This window comes from Pleurodeles waltl, chromosome 5, assembly GCF_031143425.1.
Source record: "Pleurodeles waltl isolate 20211129_DDA chromosome 5, aPleWal1.hap1.20221129, whole genome shotgun sequence".
NCBI lineage: Eukaryota > Metazoa > Chordata > Amphibia > Caudata > Salamandridae > Pleurodeles > Pleurodeles waltl.
Window position 1 is genome coordinate 338,900,271 of NC_090444.1, and position 23,393 is coordinate 338,923,663.

At 43.5% G+C, this 23,393-nt stretch overlaps 1 protein-coding gene across 1 annotated transcript in view; it reads left to right on the forward strand.

Annotated features, from left to right (window-relative positions):
• The first annotated feature begins 10,426 nt into the window (after positions 1 to 10,426).
• Positions 10,427 to 23,393, forward strand: part of CHAC2 (ChaC glutathione specific gamma-glutamylcyclotransferase 2) — a 154,601-nt gene continuing 141,634 nt past the window's right edge. Inside the window, exon 1 of the mRNA XM_069234075.1 lies at positions 10,427 to 10,660. Within this exon, the coding sequence (XP_069090176.1) occupies positions 10,526 to 10,660 (135 nt within the window). The 5' untranslated portion in view covers positions 10,427 to 10,525. The remainder of the gene's footprint in view (positions 10,661 to 23,393) is intronic.

Genomic DNA, 23,393 nt, shown 5'->3' on the forward strand with positions numbered 1-23,393 from the left:
AGTACTTGAGACTACTACAAATCTGATGCCGCCAGACCCGATATATACGAAATCAAAATTAGTACAGATTGAGTAAACTCTGAAATTACTGTCCCAACCACAACCACAGCTGATACCAGGATACAACCCAGTAGCTGGCCCACCATTAGTACCTGTCTCGGGTACTTTGGAACAGACCTATGGAGTTACTGCTCCACGGAGTCTGGGTCCAGGTCAGACACCTGCTGCCATATCATTGCCAATTACTGCCGGTCCACCAGTGCCATTGTATGCTCAGGGTAAGACTGGTGTATGTGATCAGGGAGTGATGACTCAAGACGCGATAAGAGGAGGGTCTATGGGAACCCCCCAGATAATGGCCCCAGGAGAACAAACTGTTGAACAATCGAGGTCTTTAATGGACCTTAGTCCAGTGGGAGCACCCATCGAAGCAATGCATCAAGCAGGACTAGGAGTTCTAACTCCACAGACAATGAGTACAAGTACATCACATTCCCGATGGTGCATGCAGGGAGCATTTTGCTACAGGGTTTCACAGTCCAGCAGCTAAATGAATGGTTAGAAAAGACCTATATCTCACAAAAGGCTGCAGTGGTTACAGTCGAACCAGAAAAAGAAAAACAAGACGAATACCTGAACTTTGTAAGACTAGGGGCAGAAGCTGCTGAATTAGTGGAAGGTACGATGGGAGTAAATAGATTGGAGTCATACACAGAAGAAGAATTAAGATTCCTGTGCCCCAAGATTACCAAAGAAGTAGGCAAGGTGCATCAGAGATTAGCGAACCTGGCAGACAAATACAATATTGATATCGGAAACACTAAACATCTGAAAAGAAGTTACAGATTAGATTTTGACTCAAAAGATTTTGAGCACATGAGGTCTGCGGGAATGAAGGCACATTTGAAAGAATTGTTGCAAAGTGCGCAAATCTGGGGTGCACTGGAAAAATGGGAAAGCAGGTGGGCAAAGAAAAGAAACAAGGAAAAAGGTGACAGTCCAGGGTCTAACCAAGCTAAGGCCTCCCCCGATGTGGATACAGTAAAAATATTACCTATGAGAGAGACAGCTGGTGGGGTCTTGGTCCATGTACCGTGGACCAGGAGAGACATCCTATCCTTTACCAATGATTATCCCAGATTGAGATAAAAACCGATCGAGTGGTATCAACAAACAGAGAGGTTTGTGAAACTTGCAAAGTGTCTTTGGGAAGTCCTGAATACCTTGTTTGAGATCATTGTTCCGCCTGATTTATGGCTTGAATGCAAGAGAGGGGTAGATTGGCCAACGAAGGAACCGGCAAGGGATAAGGTGACAGTGGCACCCACTGAAGAGGTGATGAAGTATTATCATAAGGTGATTGAGTTTTTGAAACAAAAGGTGTCGCCGAAAGTGACTGATTGGCAGAAAATTGATCGGACCTCTCAAGAGGTTAAAGAATCAATACATGCTTACTATGAAAGATTGTTAAAGGCATTCAAACACTATAGTGGTACCGAGACAATTGAACCGAAGGACTTGAATCATCTTGTGTTTAGATTTGTTGAAGGGTTGAGACCAGAAGTTAGCCAGATGATTAAGAATCATTTGATTTGTTGGCAAGCTAAACCGATTGATGAGGTCTTGCAATATGCAAAATACTGTAGTGATGAGATTGAGCTGAAACAGAAAAAGCTGAAAGAGAAAGTGATGGTGATGCAGATAAGGGCTGCACAGGCAGGAATACAGGGAAACGGAGTTCAACAAATGATACAGCAACAACTGCAAATGAATGGTGTGTTTCAGACACAGCCGAGAGGTCGAGGCCGAGGGTTTGTGAATCGCAGTTCAGACTTGAATACTGTTGTGGTTCAAAACGACGTGCAAGGGGTGAAAAAGATGTCACCATGTAACGCGTGCGGGGGTGTGGGGCACTGGAAACGGGAGTGCCCGAATATGGTGCAGGATGGTGTTGTTCAGCAAAGTGCTAACGTTGGTAAATTACAAAATGTACGGGTCCGAAAATGAAACATCAAAACCCGAATTTTCAGAACAATCTAGTACAAATGCAAGGGGTACAGCCCATGCAGCAGATACAAATGCCGCGTTTTCTGTAAGTACAAATGCAACCAGCACAACAGCAGATTCCTATGGTACCTAGACAGCAAATGCAATTACCAATGGCTCCGATGGGACAGCAACAGGTGATGGTTCCTCAACAGGCCACAGGTCAAGTAATGAGTCAAAATAATACAGTACAACAGTTCCCATTACGAGGTGAAAATGGCATGAATGGGGAATGGTCAGACGATAGCTCAGACAGTGAAGAGTGCAGGCTTGCAGCATCCTTAGAGGTGGATCAGAGGGGTCCATATGTGGAAGGAAAGGTGATGGGTTACAAGGATTCATTCCTGGTTGATACCGGAGCTACACGCTCTACAGTCAGAAGTGCTGAGGTTCCAAAATTGCCACTTTCAGGGCGTACCATAAGAGTGGTCGGAGTAGCAAACCAGTATTTGACAAATCCGATTACAGATCCAGTACAGTTCGAGATCAGCAACTTTCAGGGGCTACATAGGTTTGTAGTCTGTGATTCGAGTCCGGTATCCCTACTGGGAAGGGACTTACTGTGCAAGACAAAATGCTCAATTACCTGTTCCAATGATGGAATCGAAGTGCAGACAAATAGTGATGATGAGGGAGATGAAGGACAATTCTCAGAAGAGGACACAGGAACAGCTAACGAAGATTAGCCTTTGATTACTCTGTTCCCGATGCTTACCTTGATTGATTTACCTGTCGAGTTACAGGGAACAGTAACAGAGAAAGTATGGGATCTGACCGGAAAAGAAGTAGGACTAATAAAGGGGTAGAACCAGTCAAAGTCCAGATAAAGCCAAATGCGGTATTCCCTCAGGTGCCACAATATCATATGACCCAAGACGTTCTCATCGAAGTGTCACAAATAATTGCAGATTTTCTCAGGCAGGGGGTTCTGAAAGAAGTTTTGAGCAGTCCATGTAACTCTCCCATAATGGGTTTGAAGAGGCCCTGTGGGAAAGTTCGAATTGGGCAGGATTTGAGAAAAATAAATGAAATTGTGGTGAAGTGTTGCCCTGTGGTACCCAATCCAGCAGTAATAATGTTCCAGGTTCCCTGTGATGTTGAATGGTTTACTGTCGTAGATCTGTCACAAGCCTTCTTTTCGAAACCTCTTCATGAGGATAGCCAATTTTTGTTCAGTTTCAAATTCCTGGATAAGGTGTACAGTTGGTGCAGAATCCCTCAAGGGTTTTCAGAATCACCGTCCATCTTCAATCAGATATTGAAAAAGGATTTGGAGCCTCTGGTACTGCCTTTTAATTTGACTCTTGTGCAGTACATTGACAATTTGCTGATTGCATCCAAAACTAGAGACAGTTGTAAATACGATACCATTGCATTACTGAATCATCTGGGAAAGAATGGGCATAAGGTGTCACCCGGGAAGTTACAATACTGTCAGAAAGAAGTGAAATACTTAGGACATTTGATCGAAAGAGGTTCCAGGAGAATATCAAAGGAAAGAATAACAGCCATTTTGCAAATGAACCCTCCAACGACAAAAAGAGATGTCAGGATGTTTTTGAGAATGGTGGGCTACTGTCGTCAGTGGATACCCAACTTCTTGATCATTTCAAAATCATTGATAAAATTGACAGGCAAAGAGATCAAGGATGAGCCATATACCATAGCCTTATCCAAAGAAGAGCTTGAGTCATTTATGGAATTGAGAGAATGCATGTGCAGGGCACCAGCATTGGGAATGCCTGATTATATGAAACCTTTTCTGTTGTTCTGTCATGAACGTGATGCTTGTTCTTTGTCTGTTTTGACACAGGACCATGGAGATGCAAATCGCCCTGTAGCATATTTTTCAGCTACCTTGGACCCTGTCGCAGCAGCATTACTGGGTTGTTTGCGCGCAGTTGCAGCAGTTGGTCAGAGCCTTATACAATGTGAAGGCATAGTCATGGGATACCCCGTAACAGTAATGGTTCCGCATTCAGTTGAAATTCTGTTGACTCGAACTAAAACTCAGCACATGACAAATGCTCGTCTCACGAGATATGAGACAATCATACTGGGGTCACCAAATGTCTCCCTCAAGCGGTGTAATATATTGAACCCGGCAACCTTACTTCCTGTTGAAAACACTGAAATCAAAAATGAGGAAGAATTTGAACATGACTGTCTTGAGGTAACTGAGCTATGTACCAAACCTCGTCCAGACATTCGGGACACACAGTTGAAAGAAAATGACTGTATTATGTTTGTCGATGGGTCCTGTCTAAGAGACTCTGCTGGAACACTGAGAGCTGGCTATGCAGTATGCACTATAGCTGGCATCGTTGAAGCCTCCTGGCTCGAGAAAGTGTTTTCCGCACAAGTGGCAGAATTAATTGCCCTTACTAAGACATGTCACGCAGCTGTCAACCTAAAAGTCACTATCTATACTGACAGCAGATACGGATTCGGAATTGTACATGATTTTGGCCAACTTTGGTCACAGAGAGGTTTCATGACCTCATCTGGATCTCCTGTGAAAAATGGTGAACAAATAATGGATTTGTTACATGCAATTCAGTTACCTCTTGAAATTGCTGTGGTGAAATGCAGTGCTCATATTAGATCACAAGACTTTGTGTCCATGGGAAACGGCTATGCAGATCAAGTCGCAAGATTTTGCGCATTGAACTGTATATCGTTCAAGGAGCAATGGGAACTATTACCACAAATTGAAAATGACACATGTCTGAACCTTGCATTACGGGTAATTGACACGTTAGATGAGTTACAAACATTACAGAGTCATGCAAGCAAAGACGAAAAACGCTCTTGGCAGAGAATGCAATATGTACAAAAGGCAGATGATTTGTGGGTTTCAGAAGAAGGGAAACTAGCCTTGCCAAACAGTCTTCTATCTCAGTTTGCCAGGCTTTACCACGGACAAGCTCACCTTGGGAGAGATGCAATGATCAGGTCATTTAAAATCGATTGGTTCAATCCAAAATTCAGACATGCTGCCGAGGTCATTTGTCACAGGTGCATCATCTGTCAACAGATGAATGTTGGAAAAGGAACTGTGGTAACCTTGAGCCACATTGGGAGAGCTGGCGGTCCATTCAGCAAGATGCAAATGGACTTCATTGAAATGCCTGTTTGTGGAGGGTTGAAGTACGTATTGGTGATTGTGTGTGTTTTCAGTCACTGGATTGAGGCATACCCTACACGTAGGAATGACAGTCTTACAGTTGCAAAATTACTACTTAGGGAACTGATACCAAGGTTCGGGTTTCCGGTATCTATAGAGTCAGATAGGGGCAGACACTTCGACAATGAGGTGATTAAACTCCAGTGTGCCGCACTTAGCATCGAACAAAAGCTGCATTGTAGCTATCGCCCTGAAGCATCAGGACTAGTAGAACAAATGAACGGTACTTTGAAATCGAGAATGGCAAAAATGTGCGCAGCTACCAATATGAAATGGCCAAATGCACTACCTTTAGTGCTGATGTCAATGAGAAACACCCCAGATAAGAAAACAGGATTATCCCCCCATGAAATCCTCATGGGTAGAGCTATGAGATTACCAGCAGTACCTGCAAACGCTCTAGTGAATATTACAGATGATATGGTGTTGGACTACTGCAAAGGTTTGGCTGATGTGATTCGCTCTTTCTCTCACCAGGTGGAAGCTAACACATTGCCACCGATTGGCGATCCAGGCCACTCTCTACAAGCTGGTGACTGGGTGGCTGTCAAAAAGAACGTGAGAAAGTCGTGTCTGGAACCACGTTGGAAAGGGCCATATCAAGTAATCTTGACAACTACTACTGCTGTAAAGTGTGCCGGAATTCCAAACTGGATACATGCCAGTCACACAAAAAGGGTAACGTGTCCAGCTGAAGAGGAACTCGAAGTTTCCGGCACAACAGCTTCAGGAAGAGAAGTCTCAGGGCCAGAAAACAATCAAGAAGGAACTGAGACTGCCGGAGAGCTTGCTGAGAACAGCCTCGTCCCTCAAACAGTGAATGAGTTCGAGAGAGGTGACAGAGTGCCCATCTCAGTAGAGGCAACAGGAGAACTAAATCAAGGAGAGGTTCTCCCAGAAGTAGACAGATACGGGTTAGAATTCGAACCCGGTACAGACCCAGAGGAAGAAGGAGAAGAAGAAGAAGGAGAAATAATAGAGAGAAATCAGAGTGTGCCAGACTCACCTGAGCCAACTGCAGGTCCATCAAGTGAAAACGCCACAGTACAAGAGGAGGGTGCTGTCCAGAGTCCTGAAAAGACACATCAAAAGAAGACGCATAAGGGTGATAACTGGCCAGAAAAACCACTCTTAAGGATAAGAGACAGACCAAAAGACACAATAATAGAGGAGAACGATACATCCCGAGTGGAAGACCTAAGTGAAGGAGAACAACAGGGTGAACAAAGGCTGAAAATAAAAAAAGTTGCAAACAGAAGATATACAGGTCCTGAATGGGCGTATGCTACAACATCTGAGTGGCAACAAGAATTCCTAGCATTCTGTTTTGATCGAGAAGTACCAGGCCAATACTACGGTACTTGAACTGATCCAAGGAAAGACTTGGTTAAAATTGAAAATCTGAAAACTGAAAAAGAGACTTTATAAATTACCGATTGGGACATTAGAACGAGATTGGCTTCGAAAAACCTAAGTGTGACAAGCTGCTAACCTGATTGCGACAAGCTGCTAACCTGATTTGACAAAGGGGGTCCTGGAGTGAGTGAAGACGCTGTAAATACACGCAGAGAGCAAGAAATTGTTTTGAATCATCCTTCAGTTGATTGTCGAGCTACTATCTGATTCTATACAGACATGGCTTATAATAGAAGTAGCAGCAAAAGAAGTAAAGTGTGTGGTTGGCTAGGGTTTATAATAGGTGTTGTGTGTGCAATAATAATCGTGGGAGTGATTGTAGGAATGTCGTGGTTGGAGAAAAAGACCATTAATGCTACCTCAAAACCAGAAACTACCACCTTAACACCGTGGGAGAGATTTGAGCAGGATGCAAGACACTTGCATGAGGGAACTAATTCAAAAGGGGAACTTTCTACTAATGTCTTCTATCGCTTGCTAAATGAGTATGTGGAGACCATGGATGCTAAAGATTGTTACCTATGTATTAAGATTCCATCATCTGTGCAAGAGGGAGTTACCTATCATAGCCTCCCTTTAACTTACGGGATTAGTTGCAGCTTACTACTAACAAGGTTCTATAATCAAGAGCATGTGCAATACTTTCATTCAAATCTGGATGTTGTGTTTTCCTTTGTGCATGTGATTGAATTCTTGAATAAATTAGCTAAGGAACATGATATGAAAATAGTTAGAGGATTCTTTGAGCCGACGCTTACATTTGGAACCGCTTATGCACATTGCAATAATTTGACTTGCTTAATATCACCTGTAGAGAAAAGCTTTTTAGATCACACTGATGATATGCGCAAAGCATTGAAGGAGAGATTAGAAAAAGGGTTAGAAAAACGCATGTATGCAAATGATTATGCTTATACTACAATCAAAGCACAAGGCAAACTAGCTATAGATGCATCACATGTAGGTAGGCTTTGTATATATAGACCAAAATCTGATCAAGACAATTTGTTTGTGGGAACGAGTGAATGTAGACATGTGTTTTTGTTTCAGAGTAAATGGGCATTTATGTTGAATGGACAGGATCCAGTGATCCCTGGGATTTATAACATTTGTGGGCTAAATGCTTATTACCGTCTCCCTAAGGGATGGTATGGGACATGTTATTTGGGAATAGTCTTCCCAAAGATTTACCAGATCGATGACTTAAAACAAATACCTAAAACGTCTGAATTACAACATCCTAGACAAAAACGAGAATCAGTGGCGGCTGTCATTGGTGACATATTTGGAGCTATAATCCCTTCAGTGGGGGTTATCTTGAATTCTATGAAGATTCAAAAGTTGTCTACTATTGTGGATAACATGCTAACAAATTTTACAGGGGCTATACTCCTGATGGATACTGAACTTGCTGCAGAAAGAGCTATGACTCTTCAAAATCGGCTTGCTTTAGACATTCTTTTAGCAAAGAGTGGAGGGGTCTGCAAGATGCTCAACGAGCGTCATTGTTGGTCGTTCATTCCGGATAATAGTAAAAAGATTAGAAGTATGCTTACTAACCTTACTAGAGATAGTACAGATTTGAAGGATTTGAAAGAACTTGGTGTCTGGGAAAAGTTTGGAAAAGGAATTGCCAGAGTTGGGAGTTGGTTTACCAATATTTGGAACGGGGTCCTTGCAAAAATATTAATGGGTCTATTAATTGTTTTAGCCTGTCTATTAGGATTGTGGGGGGCATGCAAAATTAATGACAGAATCAAGGAAAATTAGACTAAAAGAACAAAAAGAAACGAAGAAAGTGAAAGAGAGAAAATGTTCAATGAGATTTGGGAAAGTTCACATAAAGGGCAAGATGTCGAAATGCACATTATGCGCAAGGTGAAAAATTAAAATTGAAAGGTCAAAGAGAAAGGTTTGTGTGATGACGAGCGTCATCAGAGGAGGGACTGAGAGAGTGTAGCTTAAATATTACATATACTAAAAGTGAAATGCTTATATCAATGCTTAATGATGCTGCATATAAAACGACAATAAATAGCTATTTGCTTAAAGTGCATTTGAATTATGACTATATTATGTGAAGTTACCATTGTGTATGCGAACTAATGACAATAACGAGTAAAACTTGTTTGTGTTCTAGCTTACATTAACATTTATGATACTGCCTTGAAAATCCTATAGGCCTAAGTTAGCGTGAGTTGTAGATTTAGCTGCCTAGCTCTCATATTAAAGCATTTTTCTCTGTTTTCCAGTGTGCTGACTCACAAAGGGCCATGACCCTGCATTTGTTCCTTTTCTCCGTTTTATGTAACCATACAGATTCAGTTCTCATCCGCATGCTAGCTGCCTTAGTATGAGTTTAATACAATTTTGAAACAAAAGTAGATAAAAGCAATGTACAAGGACATTTGACCATGGACAAAGGAACTCATGACCCGAGAAACGTGCCAAGTGGTGATGAAACCCCACGGATGTGCCACCTCCGAAGACGTCAATTATGACGACCAATCAAAATGTTATAAATTATCGTGGGGTGACAATTAGAATTACCTAATGTATAATTTGATAGGTTAAAGATAGTGAGGTGTAGTGAATGTCCAATAGAATTTTGGGGGAAGGTATTATGAAAAAGGGATAAAAACTCATGTCACAGAAGGGACGTTAGAACTAGGTAGGGAATGCTATTGATTTTATCCAGAAACTCTGTCACTCTGTTTGGTGACTTTGAGACTTAATAAACCATCCTCACCCATAGACTGCCCTTTACACTCACTTCTCCTCCTTATGAGGGAAGTGTCCCCTGTCCTTTAGACTAGGTTAGACTGATGGCGATTTGACTGATGTCCTGAAGACGAAGACTGATCCTGTGTGCTGACCTATTCCTGGAGGGTAATTATGACGATGCGATTTGTAATTTGTCTGTTTACTTTTCCTTTCTAGGTACCAACTGCTCATTTTTTAATAGAGGCAGTAGCTAGATGTTTTCCAAATTTGTGTTCTAAATTGTTTTGCATGAAGCCCAACATGCTGATGCTAATTAGGGGTTAGGATAGGAGTTCACTCTGACTGACGCAATAGACTTATGACTGACGTTACGCTTTGCTGAACTGAGACGTATATGATACTTGTTATGTTCTGATCTATGTTTACGCCGTGCTATGTTCGTATGTTTGTGATTCTTGCATTAATGAAATCTTATCACAGTTGCCATATTGTGGCTATACTCTTATGCTTCTTGGTTTTGAGATTGACTCTTCTGCTTGTAGATTGTAATCAATAGGGAATAAAATTCATAAAAATTCTATCAACAGGTGTGGTTATTCATGGCTGAAAGGTCATGGTTGCATCGACAATTTGATTAATGTCTTTATCTAAAGTAAGATGCATTGTGGTGATAAATATTGATGAAATTATTGATATATTGCTTGACATATTGATCAGTTAGCTCGTCCTATGGTGTCTCTCCACTGGGTCAGAAGATTCATTGGCCTAAAACGAGTCCTAATGTGTATAAACTAACATAAAAGGACGCGTTAACACTTCCAATCAGGCCTGAAATAAGAAACGTTACATATTAAATCTAACTATTTTCATAATTTATAATTCTTATTAACAGCGTATGTTCATAAAGACTAGAGATACATGCGCAAAATTCTGAAAGGTTTACGCCCCACTCTCTCACGGTTGCCATCGTGTTTTACTCTATAACAAAGAACTACAGATCCCGGTATGCCCTTTAGTCCCTCGTCTATTGCTGGGGTGGGCTGGTCTTGCGCTATGACGTGTTGTGGGGGTGGGGCTTAGAAGATCGCTGCCGGCGCCGGTGGCAGGTAGAGGCGGCGCACGATTAACAGCTGTCACCACCACAGCTGCATAATGTGGGTTTTTGGCTACGGGTCGCTTATCTGGAAAGTGGATTTTCCGTACGAAGAGAAGCTGGTGGGCTTCATCTCTTGCTACAGCCGCAGATTCTGGCAGGGAAGCACCGACCACCGCGGGGTGCCCGGCAAGGTGAGGGGAAGGGGACATAGCAACCTGGGGAGAAAGGAACGCCGCACTATGGGGAGAGAGGGGGCGGAGCACCACAGTGCGATTACAGGGGGCGGGGCCCCAGCAACACTAAATGCCACCCTAGGAAGTAAAGGCTCAGCACCAGCGGAGGGAGGATTGACATTAAAGCGCACACTACCATGGGTACTGAGGAGTACACGTTTGCAGAGGTGATCTGGAGGGGTAGACAGCTCCAGGGCTTTAGAGGAGCACACTTCTTTGGTGAGGGGTCACTGGCCCCGCTGCAGAGAGCAACTCAACTCACTAGTTAGAGTGGGCATAACATTCTGACGAGAGGAAGGGAAAGATGGAGCTCTGTTGCCGGAATAATATGTGTGGGCGGATTTGTTTGGAAATGAGGGGGTATGGGTATGGTTTCAGGGTGGTGTTTAGGGTGTGACATCCTTCCCAATAAATACATTCTTGGTTGGCTTGGTAGGTGGGTCTTCCCGGACGGGAATCTGGTCAACTATGTTGTTTTTTTTCTTGACCTAATTTCGCTAATAGGTTTTGACTTGTTGACTTTTTGGATCAGGAACTTGAATATTTATAGTTTTCATCAAAGAGCAGACAGCTGTCAAACTTTTCCAGATTTTTTGCTTTTCAGAAACAAATCCTAAAGCAAGAGTTTGTTTTCGAAAAGAATAAAAAAAACGAATGAACCCCCCTCCCTCCTCGCCCCCACCGTGTGAGTTTTCTTCCCCGATGTGGGGGTAATTTTCTATTGTTTTCTTCTTTTTACTGTCTCTCTAGTGATGATTAACAGTTAAAAAAAAAAAAAAAACCTGACTAACCACGCTAATTAGGGTGAGCAGTCTGATGGCTTTTACATCTGACGGCTCCTACTCTGTCGGGTCATTGAAGGGCGTTTTACAATGACAGATTACATTTGCTCTTTTGCCATCAACCTTGCGATCCACCCGACTTAAAGCTGGGAAGGTGGAATTTAAGTACTCTGCTGGGACATGGTATTTCATCACCACCAGAATGGCCGTAACAGGCATCGGGCATTTCCCTGGGAGGCAGGAGGGATGGGGGTGCTTTGTTACCGAGGGCGGTTTTTTAGCAATGCAGCAGATTTAAAAGCACTGGGAGTTTCTTGTATATCCAGCAGTTTTCAGGCAGCAGTGGAAGCACCAAGATAACTCTGGTGATTAATGTACCTGCTAGATAGGGATCAGGATTTTGTTTAGCAGCAGTTTTGACACTTCTAAGGTGGCGCAGAGGGTTAATATGCCTGCTGCAACAAGCGTGTACTATGCAGATCACAAAACTATTTGACTTGCATAGCTCAGTGGAATACTGCTTTTGTCACAGAGCTAATTTTGTTACTGTGCAGTTCATAAACTACAGTCATCTAGCACAGTAAGCTATGAACTGACTATAAAGAAGAGGTTATGTTTTAGTTTTTTCCCCCTGTCTTTGGTTATCCTAATTTTGTTAAAAAAGGGTTTGTTTCGGTGGAAATAAATTAATATTAGTAAATTCAACCCTAACCATTGTGGTCCTCAGAGATCAGTTGAAGAGCCAGGTCTTGAGGTCCTTCTTGAAATGAGGCAGTGATGGCAACTGTCTCAGGTGCAGTGGTAAGGTGTTCCATCCTTTATCTACCAGGTATGAGCAAGATCTTCCTCCAGCCGAGGACTTCTTTATGCGGGGTACATTGATGAGCGACTGCTGGGACGAGCAGAGAGGTCTGGAAGGGGAGTACCAGGTGATACAGTGGTTGCGGTAGATGGGTCCGCTGTTGTGGAGGGCTCTTTAGATGTGTATGAGAAATTTGAAGTTGATCCTCTTTTCAACGGTGAGCCAATGGAGGTTCTTCAGGTGTTCTGTGATGTGTTCTCGGCAGGGGATGTCTAGGACTAGTCTGGCTGCGGCATTCCCAATTTGTTGCAGCTTGTTCAGGTTCTTCTTGGAAGTTCGAGCATAGAGGGCGTTGCCGTAGTCAAGTCTGCTTGTGATTGGGGTGTGTGTCACAGTTTTCCAGCAATCGGTTAGTATCCATCTGAAGATCTTTTGGAGGAGTCAGAGGGTGTGGAAACTACGGAGTTGACCTGCCTGGTCATGGTGAGCGTTAAGTCGAGAATGACGCAGAGGTTTCTTGATCTTGATCTGTAGGAGTGAGGGGCCTACTGGGTGCAGAGAGCCACCAAGAGTCATCCCAAGCTGACAGGGAGGGTTCCAAGATGAGGATCTTGGTTTTGTCAGAGTTCTGCTTTAGGCAGCTCTCCCTCCTCCAGGTGGCAACTGCTTCCATCCCGTCTCTGAAATTCTTCATGGCTGCTGAGAGGTTCTTGGTCACGGAGAGGATAAGCTTGGTGTCATCAGTTTAGGAGACATTGCTCATGCCGTAGTTCCTGATGATGGGGGCAAGTGGGTTCATGTAGATGTTGAACAGCGTGGGGCTCGGCGATGATCCTTGGGGTACTCCACAGCTGATGTCAGTGGGTTCTGATAGGTGTGGCGGAAGCCTGACTTTCTGTTTTCTGCCTGTCAGGAAGGAGTGTATCCATTGAAGGGCCTTGCCACGTATGCCTCCCACATGGAGTCTGGCGCATAGTGTACCATGGGCCACTGTATTGAAGGCAGCTGAGAGATCCTGTAGGATGAGGGCTGCTTTTTGTCCGGGGTCGAGGAGGGAGCGAATGTCATCTATGGCTGCAAGCAGGGCGGTTTTGGTACTGTGGTTGGGTCTGAATCCTGATTGGGAGACGAATCCTGATTGGGAGACGTCCAGGATGTTGTTCTTGATGTGTTTGCGTAGCTTAGTGTTGATTGCTTTCTCTGTGACTTTAGCTGGGAAGGGTAGCAGTGAGATGAGGCAGTAGTTCTTGAGGTCTGTCGGGTCGGCTCTGGGTTTTTTCTGAAGTGGGCGAATCCCGGGGTGCTTTGAGTCTTCTGGGTAGGTTGCTGACTCTGGGGAGCAGTTGATGGTCTTGTAGAGTTCCGGCGCTATTGAGGCGCTGTCCTTGTTGAAGATGTAGTGTGGGCAGGTGTCGGTCGGGGCTCCGAGTGGATGCTTCACATGATGGAGTGGGTATCATTCGTCGCGAGGGATGTCCAGGCGTGCAGGAGTTGTGTGGGTTCGGCTGGTCGTAGCAGGGATTTTGTTGGTGGGCTCAGAGAGTCTTGGGGTCCGACACTGTCATACATGTCTTGAGTCTTCCAGTGTAGGAAGGTGACCAGTCTGTCGCAGAGATCCTGCGATTGAGAAATGTTTGTGATCTCGGCTTGTGGTTTGGCAAACTCTTTGATGACATTGTAGAATTCTTTGATGTTGAGGTTGGTGGAGTTGATGTGGTTCCATAGGGCGGATTTCCTGGAGGACCTGATGAGGCTGTGGTGGGATCTTGTGGGCAGGTATTGCGGGGATTTGCTGTTTCTCCACTTTTTTCCAGCCTCCTGCAAGAATGCTTTGAGTCCTGGAGTGCGGGGGTGAACCAGCTGGCTTTCTTGGAGGAGCGTTTCCCTGTAGTCATCTGGAGAGGGGCTAGGGTGTCAGCACAGTTGGTGATCCATTTGTGGAGGTTGCGGACTGAGGTGTTAGCGTCTGTTGTGTCGGGGAGTTGCTGAGGGTACTGGTGAGTTTCCCCTCTGAGATCTGGTTTAATTTTCTGTAGGCGGGGCGTGTTGAGTGGGTTTGCCCTGTGGACCTTGTGATGGAAAAATGGATGCAGTGGTGGTCAGTCCAGTGTAGCGGGGTCCCGTCATTGATGATGACGATGCTGCTGGTAGAGAAAATGAAGCCAAATTGTGTCCAGGTTCTCGAGTAATGTTGAGGTGATGTGGTCGCTGAGATCGTTGAAGCAGAAGTTGAGGTCGTCATGGAGAATGTAGTTGCTTGAGGCAAGTGCGTGAGGGGCTATGAGGTCGACGATGGTCTGTAGATGAGGGTGCCGCGGGTGGTGGTCTTAGGGGTAGTATGAACTTGGAAGTGAATGTGCGCCATGGTGGGGGTGAATTCCTGTGTGCTTAACGTCAGTCGGAGGGTGGTCTTGTGGGCGATGGCTATGCCTCCTCTTGGTCTGCATGGGCGGTCCTTGCATAGCAGCTTGTAGTCTCTGGGGATGGCGATGTCCGGTACGGACGTTGTGTTAGTCCATGTCTCAGTGAAAAACATGATGTCCGGGCAGGTGGTGTCTATCAGGTCCCAAATCTCCATGGCGTGTTTGCGCAGGGAGCGGACATTAAGGACAATGCACTTGAGGTGATTTAGGAATCGTTCTGGAGCTGTGAGGGTTGGCGTTTGGCGTGCAGAGAATGTGAGGCATCAGTGGCGGCAGAAGAAAGGTCCGTGGGTGTCCTTGGGGGAGGCAGGGAGAATGTTGTTAGTTCGTGGCCATTTAAATGTAAGATTTATGTTTAGCAAAGCCACTGGGTCTGGAGAAAGATCGGTTAAGGTCACTTCTCAGGACAGAAAGAGGCCTTCCACTGCACATGCACATTAAAGCAGGGAATGAGGATGTTAGGTAAGCCACTAGCAGGAGAGCATCTTAATTCATTAGTGTTCATCACATACACTTAAAAATGTTTTTATTTCCCAGACTAAAAGCATTCTGAAGTGTGAGGCACATTTCAATGAATTACCTTTTCCCAGAAAAAGTGTATAAAGTGAAAGTAAACAGGGCATATAAGAGCTCCATTTTACACGTGTCCCTGCCACTGCCATTGTGATCAAAGAGGCTAGGTGTTGTAAGGGCAGTGTCAGAGGTAGTAGGGGGAAGGCCAAGGGTTTGCAGAATGGGGGCAAGACTAACCAGAGAGAGACTGGAAAATATGCACTTTTGTGGAGCGCTTAACCTAAAAAAAATAAGTAGTGCTTGAAAAGCAAGCAGTCGGAAGCATAAAAGCCAGCCAATCAAAATTGATGGTAAAAGAGGCAATGCTCCATAGGAGGGACAATCACAAGATTAACAAAATAAGAAGCATGATGCAAATAAAAAGCAGGCAAATCTGGATGACTAGAACCCCAACCAATGATGGGTAATGGGAGGCCCTAAGCCCCTGTATGTTTTTGGTAAACCCACAATATGTCTTACCAGAGACAGTGCCATATGTTGTCTAATAGGCAGGACCTAAAAAGGTGAAAGAAATGGAAGGGATGAAATAAAGGACCGGCAAGTGAAGATGAACAAATAAAAGAATGAAATGTGTTTAAAAAAAACAAAGTAAAGAACAGTTTCTGATGACAAGAAAGGTTACAAATGAAGGAAAACCGTTAGGCACTTGGAGCACAGAATATGAGTGGAAAGGTGTATCTGTGGAGGCGGTGACGTAGGAGTGGTATATTACAGACCAGTTAATAACTGTGTCCAGATCTATCCTGTAAATCACATTCATCCCTTGCGCAGATTCACTAGCAGATCCCGATCTTTGTTGCCCTTCCACATGTGCTGCGGGTAAATATAAATGACTTACTTTAAAAGTGTATACTTGATAATTCCAAGGCCTCCAGGAAGAGAGTTCAGATCATTCAAAATGCCGCAGCTAGACTACTTGGACATCTACCTAAATCTTAGTGAGTGTCCAGTCAGTTCCTGTAGAGAAATGTACACAGTTTAAGGCACTTGAACAACACCGGACCTCCCTTCCTCAAATCTCTCCTGCAGAATGTTTGCCCACTAAACCACTCAGATCTTTTACTGTCAATCTGTCGATTACACTACGCTTTAAATTGACTAGAGAAGGAGGCTTTTACTTCTGTTTCCTTGGGCCAAAACTTTGGAACAATCTTTCTTCTCATCTTTGCTCCAACACTAACTTACTGATTTTCCAAAACACTTCAATAACTGGCTGTTTTAGATGCTGTGACAAGTGTAGTGTCTTTTCCAGCTTCATATTGGGTACGTTGGAAAGCTCCTTTAGGGGCAGCTATGCGCTATGTAACTCCTTTGTAGCCCAACATAACATATTTGCAGGTTGCTAGGCACTGTGATGTAGGCTCATACTTACACATGTTTTTTGTAACTAACTCAACTCTTTTGCTTCCTAATAAACAGTCTTAAAAGGTGGAGGCCTCACTCTAATTCACAAACTCACACTCTCCCTGACTTACTCACAACACTTTAAACTACCTATATATTTTGCCCACTTGTACCCCAAAATGACTTCCTTTCCTAATCAAGTATGTCCAAAACCAATTACATTTACAAATATGACTTCAATGTCAGACGACTCCACCTCAGTGAGAGAGTGCCTGATCTGCATTCTTAAACATTGCTCACACCTCGCATACTAGGTGTGAGAAATTCAGTTTGGGAGAGCGGTGTCCCAGGGCAGTCATAATTTACTTGTCCCCAGTTGTTTAATAGGGAGACCTTTTACCTTTGGTGTTATGGGCATTTGTCAGCAGACTCTTAAACAGATGACTCCGTATCTCCTATAGCACTTGACCCTCAAGATTGTTAGACAGAGCAATAAAAGACTGAGAGAGGGAGAGGCTCTGGATTACAAACTTCTAACTCAGCAGTGTGCAGCAAGAATACTCATCGAATCACAGTCTACCCAATGCTTTTACTCTAAAATGGAAAGTTACTGTGGTGGACAACTGGCTAAATTACATTCACAAAACTTCTCTAACTAGTGCAAAATTTCAATAACAGTTTGAAACTGGCCCAAGGCGCTTTACAATACAGTAGCAGTGAAAACATGATTGAATGTCTAACGTTTTGTTGCCTAGCTGTGCTTTTTAAACTGCAGATTGGACCTGTCAAAATAACCCCCATTAGCCTAACCCTTCTTTTTAAATATTGTCACAGCATGCATGGTACTTAAAAGTAGACATATAAAACAGTAATGTTAAACATGTCCTTACAGCAAAAAAGCCCCAAACACAATTTTAACCGTAGCTGGGTTGACTGCTTCACAGGAAAGATTTGGCATACACTACTAAATTTAATTATGTTAGCTCTGGCTAGGAAATAGCCATAACATTAATTCTTGGATGTTTTGAAATGTTTATTACAAGCCAAATTTGTGAAGTCTGATTTGATATATATTTTTGGGATAAGATACTTTTAGAAAATTGCCTTTTTTCTGCCTAAAGCCTCTCAATGCACATTTGCAAGAGCTCCAACTGTGGTTGCTAAGTAGCCCCCTTGATCGGATGTGAATTTGTTTCCAGGACAAGGCCTTTAGGATGACCATCTGGGCTATGCTAAGGAACTTGATTAACGTCAAAGAGGCCTTCACTGTCACAGGCAAATATTAGCTGACAACTAAGCAGGGCCCTCCTTTGTTTCCTAAGTTAGGCAGGCACCAATTCCAGTGGGACAGGAACGTGCAAAAGACACTGTGGGACTGGTTGTGGTGGGGCACACAGGAAATACTAACAAAAGTGATTAAGGATACCCCTGGGAAGTTTTGCCCAACTGGTTAGGGAGTGGTCAGGAAGTTGCTTTAGGCTGGTAGCTGGCATAGATGTGGCACCCCAGTACCCTCCTCAGAACACTTTGTGGACCTGTGGAAGTAAAGAAGATCATTAGACCATCTATGGCCTGAGACGAACCTGGAAGACTCTACCTGCCCTACCTCTGTTATCCAGGACAAAGGAATGGACTTCAAAGGTAATAAGACTTGACCTCCTGCTCAAGTTACAGGGACACAGCAAGCTACAAGAGACATTTTTCTGAAGGTGGCCAGCTGGCCATTCCCAGGATCCTGTTACTGGCCTCTGCTGAAGTGAATCTTGACCTCCCAAGTTCTGTCCTCAAGATACTGTACCCTTGGATATGTCGGAGTGTACTCCTCCTGTCATCTCCTGAAACCTGGGACGTAGACATCTTTTGCATCCAAAGACCTCCAGACGACTGGGATCAACCAACCAAGCTGATCTGACAAAGGTGTGCTGCCACTGGGCCAAAGATTCAGGTTGCTCCCTCTCTTAGTTTTTCCGCAGCAGCAAATCTGATTCAGCTTAACCTCTTGGAGAAGATGCCTGGCCTTGTAGAGATGTCTTAGGCCACAATCTGCTGCCTTGCTCTGCTGAAAGAATCAAAGCTCCAAAAGAGAGTGACTAAGTCCCAAGAGAACCTTCCTTAGGTGTGAAATTCCAATTTCTTTCACTCTGAGATTTCCTACCAAAAGCCAACTGCTTCAACGAGATCTTGTCCAGTGGCTATCCGATGAACAGTCCTAGCGGTCCGACTGCTAGGGAACCACCAGCTCTGCCAGGATCTTGGATCCCGGTGGTCTGGCGGTGGAGGAGATCCTAATCCACCATGGCAGCGCTGCAAGCAGTGCTGCTGTGAGGATTACAACCTCGTTCTCTGCCAGCATTTTCATGGCAGTTACACCGCCATGAAAAGTCTGCTAGGGAACAGGTGCAGGGGGCCCCCTGCCCAGCACCTTCGCAGTGTTCAAAGACAGTGAACATTGTAAAGGTACTGGTGAACCTGCTGGCTACAGCATTGGCTGCCGCCTCGATTACGAGGAGACAATGCTGTAGCCTGTTACCCTTAACAACTCCGACAGGGAGGTCACCGCTTAGGAGGCGTCCACCCTGTTGGGAGTTTGTTGTACAAAGTTTTCCATCAGCCAAACTCAAAATGACCCCCTAAGTCTGAAAGGTAAAACTTCAACCTGGACGAACCTGGTTTCTATTTCTAACCTGCATTTCATCACTTGATCGGTAACTAGGAGCAAGTTAAGGCCAACCGTGATGAACTGCTCCTACGTGCCAATCAAGTGCAGCCCAATAACTGTGGTTGGCATTTAATGTTTTTTGACATGTCATGATTTCATTGAGCACAGCTAAGGATGGGGATTTCGGGGCACTTTAATCACTTGAGCTGTCTGCCTGTCTTCCTTTTAGTTGGTGCCAGGTTTATAGATTCATGTTAAACCACTAATAACACAATGACCCGGACAAACAATGCCATTGCCAATTCAAAACCCAAATATGTGCCCAGTTTTTTAAATTAATTTCAGCAATAGACCTGCATCAGAACTCACTAACTACAGTGCAATTCGATATTAAGTGAATTAATTCTGGGCCACTTGTTTGTAACTGGGGCACCTCAGGGAAAATTCAGTTTTGATTTTGTGGTTCCATTCAATGTTATTTAGCTCATTTTACAAACATGTCATTTGGAAGCCAGTATTAAAAGAGACATATAGGGAATCCATCCCATCAAATGCCAACCCTCCCTTGCAGCTGTTTGCATATTCATTCTGATGCTTAAAATGTTTGAAAATTCTAGCATAAAGAATTCTGCGATACATGACAATCACTTAAAGGTAGACGTATATTTGCAAGCCCCTCTATATTGCTTTAGTGCTTGCACAATAAAAACAATACTGATATTTTGGTTGAATGAGTTTTCTCATTAAACTCACATTTCCTTCTTTTCCATATTTTAACAATTGATCACGGCCATCCTTTCCACACAACAAATGGTTCAATAGGTGGCATACATTGAACATCTAGTTAAAGTCAAATTTACTCTTTAGTCCTGGGCCCAGTCAGTGTTGACCATCTGAGTCGTTATTACCTATGCCATAAATCTGAAGTTTCAGATGTATTTTGCTTATTTACGTAGCCTCTCAGGGTGCTACGTATGCCTCTTGGTTTATTTTGAGGAGGATGCATTTGTGCAGATTTGTCCACCACACTATTACTATATGCGGCATTTTGAATCCAGGCATTTCTGTTGTACTATAGGGGCTGTAAATCAGGCAATACCTATCCTACGTTTGCCAACAGCAGTAGTAAACCCATAAGCATTCAACAGAGATCTCTGCAGCGTATCCAGTTAGAGCAGTCGGGGTGTTCAACAGTATACTTAAGTGTGAGAGAAATTATCTAACGCTACTTATGCAAATTTCTGAACATAAGTTATACAGTTTAAAAACGCATCTAGTTTTATAACCTTAGTTGAGATAGAGGGTTACGTTTAAGTGTATTTTTTGGCAATGTCAGGAATACAGCTTATAAACCTCCATTCAATCTTGCCCTATTTTTGAAATCATCCAAATGTAAATCCCATTATTAAATAAATACCCAAATGCATTGATTTCTTTTTTGCTAAGGAGTCAAATACTGAAGCCTCTAATGTGGGTAAAAGCTTTTGTAATTACTGATATTGTAAATGAATATTACACAGTATGTCCTTTTTGGTAACCTGTCTATCAGGCCCAGTGTGTACATCTCACCCTATGAATCTCTAGTGTAGGTCTAAGCTGTTTAATGCATAGTTCAGTTGTTAATGTACCTATTTGCAGTTGGTATATGTCTCTTACCAAATGTAGTAAATGAGAGTCTGAGAACAGCAGGCATGTAGCAAAATATGCACGGGCAGCCAGATAAGATGTTTGAAACTCCTTCCCCATTTAAGCCTGGGTTGTTTTACAGCCCATATTAGTGTAGTAAGTGTGTGCGAACGATTGGGTTTTGGTTGGAGGGGGTGGGAACCCTTCCCAAGCAACAACAACAATCTCTGTCAGGGTGTACCTCAAAAGTCACTAAATTAACCTGGACTTAACCCTCTGGTAGCTTGGCATAAAAACCAGTCAAGACTAGCTTGGAGATAATGTGTAAAGTATTCATACAGCACACAAATAGTAATAAAATGAAAACACACCATAATTTAAATCCCATGTCCATTTAGAAAAGTAGAGGCCAAATGGACAAAAATCCAATTTGTCGAACCAGAGATATGCAGTTTCTGTGATTTATGTAAGTATAGGACCTAAAAGCAAAAAGCGTCACTCACAGTTATCTGGTTGTTCTAGACCGGGGGAAGGTCACAAGTTTGAGCTGATCATGATGGAGTGGTAGCCGGATACAGTGTCTAGGTTAGCCCCGCTGGAAAGGCATCTCCTCAAAGTGCGGTACAAAGAGTACAGTTAATGGTGGAAGATAACGTGCGGACCAGGGAGAGATTTGCGCATGGGTGTTGCTACAGCGCAAAGAGCATGGAGAGTTTTGCAGGTAGTTTTTGCTGGAGCTTCGAGTTGTCGGTCTCCTTGAGCTGTTAATGCTGTAGCCTGAAGTGCAGACCTTGCGTTACTGGTTGTTGCCAACAGTCATTGTAGTGCAAAGAGTTGGCGGTCATTAGAGGGTGTGATGTCTACAGGTCCAGATGTGTACTGTAGAGTGTGTCTGAGGGTCATATTTTTATATTTGGTGCCATCTTTGAAGTGGAAGAGGCTTTTGAAGTTTTTCCTCATAGTTGTTTCCGGTATTTCCTTCCTTCCTGCCCATGCTCCACAGGGTCTAGGGTTACAAAAGGCTAGTGTTAAGTTCTTACTGTGTGTGCTGAGGTAGGTCCTTTAAAATATAAGTGGAGTTGTGCACCGCTCCTCCCCTTCTATCCTGCCAGGATGGCCTATCCTGTCAATACCTAGTACCCTTTTGTGATACTGTCTGGCTGGAATACACAAAGCCCAACTGCTAACTACACCTAGTCATGAGACCCAGAATAAAGGGTGTTCGCAACAAATGTTTAAGACCAGAACATGCCAACTTTCTAAAAGTGGTATTTTCAGACTTCAAATCTGACTTTACCATTAAAAAGGATTTAAAGTTATAAGTCACTAGACATAAAACATGGCATTTCAACCTGGTCCCAGGCAAAAGTTATCTTTTATTAAATGTAATAAGGTAACCCAGTGTTATCCTATGGGGGAGGTAGGATTCACTGAAGTGAAAAACAAAATTGTGAGTTTTTTCCTACCAGGACATGTAACACTTAAAAATACATCTCTACCTTAGGGGTGACTTATATGTATTAAAATGGGAGTTTTGGGCTTGGCAAAAGGTTTTGCCTAGTTGAACTGGCAGTTTAAAACTGCACACCTGCTGCAATTGCAGGCCTGAGGAATGTTTTAAAAGGCTACTTAAGTTAGTGTTGCAATATGTGCCTCAGATCCACTAGTATCATTTACTTTACCGACCCTGTGTACATTGTATACAACTTTACTAGGAACTTATAAGTAAATTAAATATTCTAATCAGGAGCTGTATTATACAGTGCAGCATATTGTCCTTGTTTGTGCAGGTGCACCTTTCAAAAGTTGTGCCCAGCGCAAACAAGGAGAATACACCATATTAATTTGAATGCGCTGCCCCCAGTGCAGCCATAAACTCAAGCTGCCACAGGGCAGCAGTTTTACTTGAAAAAACAGAGTTGCTTTAAAGGAGCTGCCCCGCGTTTGACTGTGCACATGGCAACCCACCTGCACTTTTAAGGGGGATTAAAGAGTCCCTTGCAGGCAGGTGCAGTGACTGACTGCACCAGCCTGCAAAGGGCTGTCTTGGAGGGGACCATAGGACCCTCTGTCCACCCTCCAGGAGGCTGCCATCGAGTGGCGCACTGTCATGATGCTCAGGGCTTGAAAAATCATAAACATGTTACTAGACCTGCAGGTGGAGTAACTTAAATAATCTCCTCGACCTAACGGTAATGTTCTTGACCCATAAACCCAGATCTCAAATTGTGTGATCCTAGGAAAATAGTTTAGAGTCGCCTTTTTCTTAATTCCCACATATGGTTGCACCTTCAAATATGTGAGCTCAGTTTGCTGCATGCATCACAAGAATGTAGCCCACATGCCCATGAGGTCTAGCCCATATAACCTAGGACTTCTTTTAGTTTACTAACAACATTGCCATCAAAGCAGGAGTGTTTCTCAGTTTGTTTAAACACTCAATTTTAATAACTATATTGCTAAACCATGTTGTGGTAACATA